Source organism: Rattus norvegicus, chromosome 5 (genome assembly GCF_036323735.1).
Source record: "Rattus norvegicus strain BN/NHsdMcwi chromosome 5, GRCr8, whole genome shotgun sequence".
Taxonomy (NCBI): Eukaryota; Metazoa; Chordata; class Mammalia; order Rodentia; family Muridae; genus Rattus; species Rattus norvegicus.
Window position 1 is genome coordinate 152,790,701 of NC_086023.1, and position 6,418 is coordinate 152,797,118.

Genomic DNA, 6,418 nt, shown 5'->3' on the forward strand with positions numbered 1-6,418 from the left:
TTAGGAGCACTGGCTGCTCTTCTAGAGGACCAGGGTTCAATTCCCAGCACCCACCTGGAAGCTCACAACTATATAAGGCCAGTTTCAGGGGACCTAACAGCCTCTTTTGGACTCCTTAGGCAAGAAGCAGTACACTACAGGCAAAAGACCCACACACATAAAATAAATGAATATACTTTAAAAGGAACCAGGAGTCAGAGCACTTGCCTTTAATCTCAGCACTCGGAGAGAGGTGGATCTCTGAGTTCAAGGCCAATCTAGTTTATATTGAGAGTTCCAGGTCAGCCAAGGCTACATCATGAGACCTTGTCTCTAATTAATTTATATTTTTAAAGGGCTCTGGTATTAGTGATAGCGTGCTTGCCTAGTGTACATAGGCCTTAGGATCCATTCCTACTACCACCAAAACTATAAGAAAAGAGAACAGCTAATTGATACTCTTCACACTGATACTTGTTCCTGACCACTGAGGTCTTGTGAGCCAAGTCTCATAAAAAAGCAACAGAAGGGGTTGGGGATTTAGCTCAGTGGTAGAGCGCTTGCCTAGCAAGCGCAAGGCCCTGGGTTCGGTACCCAGCTCCAAAAAAAGAAAAAAAAAAAAAAAAAAAGCAACAGAACTAAAAGCTCCTAAGAAATTCACAAACACACGCCCTGAACTAAATTTAGATTTCGGCTAACTCATACTCATACGTAACCATAACCCGAATGTCTGTCATTTTCCACCAGAAACTCATTTCTACTCTCAGTCCCAGCCTCTAACCCAGCAAACCTACCCTAGTTTTCTGCTCTGCTTGATACAAATCTTAACTCACGGTGCCTTAATCACACTTCCCATACTGCCTAACTCACTTCCCAGAGACTCACTCATTCCCTACTCAGGAAACACAGGAAAAGGAGAAGCGGAGGTTCCTCTCCTCTGCCAGGGAAGCAGGCCGAAGGGGAAGTCTTGCTCACCACCCCCTCCTGGCTTCAAGGCACCCCTTAGGCATCCTTCCAAAACCTGATGTCCCTTTCCTGTCACTAGTGCATTAGGTGTGCCCTGTACTTAGTCCCCTCCACTCCTGTGTGTCTTCCTCATTCTGGGCTCCTGTCAGAATTTTATATTTAACCAAATCATCACCTTGGTATTTGCCCAAAGCAACCTGACTTAGGTCTCCAGAAACAGCCCCAGGATAAGAGGAACAAAGACAAGTTTCCATTAACCTCACATTTTACATTATGGAAATGCATACCAAGTCCTTAAGTTCCCCCTCTATACACCCAAATGAGCAAACCAGGGGGAGCACTGATCTCCGCATCACTGTTCTACAGAAAAAGTATTGAAAGCACTGAAGTCTGCCCTTGAAACATAAAAAACCTCCCACTTCGCACCGGCAGCAGGATCCATTCACACACACCCCAAACTAGGGCTGAGGAAGAAGTGGGCAGAGAACAGGCCAATAACAGGGCACAGCAGGGAAGGGAGAGGTACCTGGAGAGCAAAGCCTGTGAGAATAAATGCCTCAGCTGGTCCAGATCTGACTTTCTGGCTCCTCCTGTCTAGCTGCTCCTGGGGGACTTCCCAAGTGATGTCTAAACTCATATTCCCTTTCTCACCTACCTCTAACCTACCTAGTTCCCTACTTTTTCAGGGCCAAGTTCAAGCCTACTTCAATCCTCAGGTCTAGCTCCTAATGTACAGGAACCGTATTTGACTCTATAAGCACCGCCTTGCCATCTGTTTGTTTGTGGTACTGGGAGGTCAATCCTAAGACCTAAGAAGCTAGGCTAAGCAGGAACTCTCCTACCAACCAGTTACACCCAGTTGTCTCTGAGACAGGTCAGCGCCATATGGTCCAGACTGGCCTTAAATTCCCTCTGCAGATTAACTTCCTATAAAAACCCCTCCCAATCCCAGAAGCTTGGGATAGACAGTGATAGCCCAATTCAAAATGGTAGTACATTAAAGATCAAATTATGACCCATAAAACTAAGTCCTGCAAAGAGATTACCTTCTACTAGGATAAGAAATGCATCCATCATACAGATGCAGCCAAAGTGGAGAGACTGTGATGTTGATACAAACGGACTCATGCAAGCAAAACAAAACTCCAAACTCCCGATTACCCCCTGTCTGTGTGCAATCCCTGTACTCGGGAGGCTGAAGAAAGAAGACTGCCACAAATTTAAGGGTGGTCTGAGCTACAGAGTAAGGCCCGGCCTCAAATAAATATATAAATAAAAAGAGGGCGAGTGACACCAGGTACACAGGTCCTGAATTAATATTTATTTACCTTTACACAAACAGGAATCTTGGACCCTAACTACACACATAGTCAAGAAGATATATTGCCAAATACACGAAAAGATCAGAAGTACTAAACTATGAAGGAAAAAGAGGTTAAATAGCTATTAATCACATGGGACTCGCGTCTGTGGGCTACAGAAAGTAGGACAAAGGGTCAAGGTTCATGACTCAGAAACCAGGACCTAAGAAATAAGTTATTCAAGGAAAACAGGGTGCCTCATGATTGCAATGACAGCACCCAGGAGGCCAAGGCAGAATGGTCTAAGTTAGAGGACAGCCTGGGCTATGTCGGGAATACAAGGCTAGCTTAGCTACAAAAGGAAAACCTATCCAGGACCAAAAACAAAAAAAATCAAAAATGAAAAGGGGGGAAGGGTTGTTTCCAATTCAAAGGACAGACAAGACATACACTAACAGCAACAACACTAGAGAGATGGCCAGGGGTTTGAGTGCTCACTGCTGGTGGGAGCCATGCAGCAGGACCTGCAGAGGATCAGAGTTCGATTCCCAGAATCCATGTTGGGCAGCACACAGTCCAGAGGATCTGACATCATCTTCTGAACACAAGGGCACCCGCAAATGTGTGCATATACCACATGCAAATGTGCACATACATAGCTGAAGAGAAAAATAACTTTTAAACATATTTTTTTTTAAGTGCCGTGGAAAGGAAAAGAAGCCATCTCCTACCCACCACTAGGTACCTTACTGTGGAGCACCACACAGACCAAGCAGACAGCCTGGCTCCTGAGTTCAGGCTCCAGAACCCGGGAGGGAGGAGGGGAGAATCAGCTCTGTTAAGTTCCTCGATGACCTTCAAAGGTGTGCTGTCCCATACAGACACACAGTGAGTGCTTTTCTGAACACAGAAAGTTTTCAGCCACATAGTGGTGACTCACACCTAGAAATGGAGCACTTGGTGGCTGAGGCAGGTCAGCCCTGAGTCTGAGGCTGGTGTGAGCTCCAGAGCTGCTTGATTCTGCCCAGACTGAACTACACAGTAAGAGCCTAAGTCAAAAAGGAAAAAAGTTTTCAGCTACAAACTGGGGATACTTGGCTGAAAAGCTAACATTGTTTAGCATACCATTCTAGACTAGTTGCCACCCCCGAGGTGCTTTCAAAATTAACTATTTATGAGTGTTTTCCCGTGTGCATTTCCTACATCTAGGATTTGAAAAGAAATCAACAGCCTTTACCACATTTTCATTTTCTTTCTCCTTTCAAACAACCAACTGGGTCTGTATCAGCGGAAAATTGGCCTACAGTAAAACACAGAAGGGTAAAGATCATTTCACAGACAAAATAAATACAGCTTGAAAGAAAACAAATTGCCCGGGATAGCCCAGTCAATGCGCCCAGAACTCTAGGCTGATCTCTGACCTCCAAGGCCAGAGACCTGTGAATTCAGTGGTTCACATACAAATATGGACCACTGGGAAGGAAGGGGCACGAAAGTGACTCAGCTTTGGGAAAACACACCTCACCCTTCTCCTTATGGAAGTATTAAATCAACAGTGAGAAGGGCATTAGGCATCATCATGTCCTTTCCAAGAGGTAGGGGTGTGTGTGTGTGTGTTACTGAAAAAAAAAAAAAAAAAATCACACACAGGGTTTTTGCCCATGCTAGGCAAGTGTTCTACCACTGAGCTACCTCTCCAATCCCTTCCCTAGTTTTTAAACCTTTTTCTTGCCATATTTTATTGGCGGCCAGGACCTCCTAAACCACACTGAGCAAAAGCTATATAAAGTATACTATCTGTGTGATTCTAAGTCGCTGTGTTTGCTGTTGATTTTGAGCCTGGGTTTTCTATGCAGCCCTGCTAGCTTAGGTAGAGACGAGGCTGGCCTTCAGCTCAGGTGTCTGCCTGCCTCTGCCTTCCAAAGGCTGGGATTAAAGGACCAGCCTTGCATTGCTCGGTTCATAATTCAGAGTTGTCTAACACCTCTAAGGCTTTACCACTAGGCGCTCGATGTACTTCAGATTAGCATGTACACTTTTACAGGTCAGGTTTTTTTTGGCTTCGTTTTGTTTAGTTTATCGAAAGTCCTTCCTGCTGGATATGATGTTTCACACCTGTAATCCCAGCCTGAGACCCACCTGGACTACATTATGAGTTCCAAGACAAGGCAGGTTACAGAGTAAGACCCTGTGTCTCAGAAAAAGATTGGAGGCGGCAGACAAGAGGAGGAAAACTGTTACATCTCACCTCCATCTCTGGGCCTAGGTGTACCCTTCTCAGTTTTCTACCCCACTCTCCCCATTTCTTACTCCAGGTTCCTTCCTACAGGCCTCAAAGGTATTGTCTGCTACCTCCAGTTGCACGCACTGTGATATTCTGAGAGCCCTAAGCCTTTTTCTTCCTAATGCTTCCCTCATGTCGCAGTGACCCCCCCATCATAAGTGTTTTTGTTGCTACTTCATAACTGTAACTCTGCTACTGCTATGAATTGTAATGAAATTATCTGTGTTTTCCAATAGTTTTAGGTGACCCCTGTAAAAAAAATTGTTAGACCTTTGAAAGGGGTCTCCACCCCTAGTTGAGAACCGCTGCTCTAGACACCCCCCCCCCAAAAAGTTTCTTAAACCGGCAACCAAAAGAAAACACTAAAGCAAACATTGTTACCACCCTGCAGATTTCTGCCTTCCACCTCTGGAACACATCCTTCAATAATTTCTGCGCTTTCAAATTAAAACTAAGGGCAGACTTAGTACTGGATGCCTGTTGAATTTCTAGTGTTGCGGGTTTCCGCATAAGCCTGGCTATTTAGTGGCTAACAGAATGTCTGGGTTTCGAAGGAGGCTCAGTAAAGCAGGGACCCAGATGTTAACTTTTCTCTCCTTCACTACGCTCCAAAAGGGAGAGTGGCGGAGAGTATTCCTAAGTGAAGAAGCCAGCTCGGGAATTTACAGGCTGAGGACAGAGAGAGGAATGAGCCTTTCAAAGCCTGAGGAAGCAGAGAATTCTTTCTGGCATCAGGTTTTCTTTCAAACCAAAAGCGCTTGCCGAGGTGGCACCAGCAACGCGAGCGGCCAAAAGGTTGCATCATGTGAAAGCAGGCGCGCTAGAGAAACAAGAAAACCAGATGGTGGTAAAACACCGGACAGGAAAACCCAAGTCGGGAATCTCCGTCTTTTCCGGAAGCCTTGGGGCATCCACCCTTCTTTTCGCTTTTTCTTTTCTTTTCCTTTTTTTCTTCTTCTTTGCGGTTGTTGTCTGGGTTGGGGGGGGGGGGTGACTGCTTCACATTTGTAACCCAGGCTGGCCTCGAACTCGAGGCACTCCTCAAGCCTCTACTGCTGGGTCATAGACTAGTCACCACGCCCGCATTAAAAAAAAATGTCCCCTCCCCCATAGGAGAGGAGGGCTGGATTGAGGGTCCCACGTATCCCAGGCTTGCCCTGGGTTCACTAAGTAGCTCAGGCTGGCCCTGAAACTCCCGATCTTCCCGAGACCACTTTTCCCAATTGCTGGGTTTAAGGCTTCCCGGTCCCCCCGCCCCTTTATTTTATTTAACATTGTATCGAAATTAAAGTTTCAGTTTCCCAGCGGCCGAGCGCCAACCTTCAAGTAAGTTGGGTGAGCAATCAGCCGGGCCGCCCCAGACTTGGGCTCGCGGCGGGGTGGGGTCGGGCAGAGCGAGGAGGGTGACAGGACCCACGCGGCGCGGTTGAGGCGCGTCCCGCCCTGCGGAGTCGCCTCTCTGTCGCCGCGCCCGCAGGATCCTCCAAGGTCCCGCTGCGAGGCGGGAAGGCGAGGAGCCGAAACAATGGGAAGGGGTGCGGGAGGTACGGCGCCGCTTCGGGCCGCGGGGACGCCGCGTGGGGGCGCTTCGGGGCGCGGGGGCCACCAGCCCGCGGCGCCCGGGACGGCGAGCGCTCACCTTGACGAAGAGCTCGATGAGGGGCTCTTTGTCCTCCTCCTTCAGTCCGTTCAGGGGCATCGACAGCGCCATGGCCAGTTGGGCTGGGCTCCGCGGACGGCGGCTGCGGCTGTGGCTCCGGGGCTGCAGTGGCTGCGGGTTCCTGCCTCTGGCTCGCTGGCTCGCTGGCTCGCTCGCTCACTGGACAGTCCGGGCGTCTAGCTACCCGTGGCTCAGATCCTCAGCACCGCCTCACGCCTCGCGCGCGAC

At 48.3% G+C, this 6,418-nt stretch overlaps 1 protein-coding gene across 1 annotated transcript in view; it reads right to left on the bottom strand.

The window, feature by feature from the left end:
* The window catches only part of Clic4 (chloride intracellular channel 4), a 59,748-nt gene extending 53,330 nt beyond the window's left edge, over positions 1 to 6,418 (bottom strand). Inside the window, exon 1 of the mRNA NM_031818.2 lies at positions 6,170 to 6,418. Within this exon, the coding sequence (NP_114006.2) occupies positions 6,170 to 6,241 (72 nt within the window). The 5' untranslated portion in view covers positions 6,242 to 6,418. The remainder of the gene's footprint in view (positions 1 to 6,169) is intronic.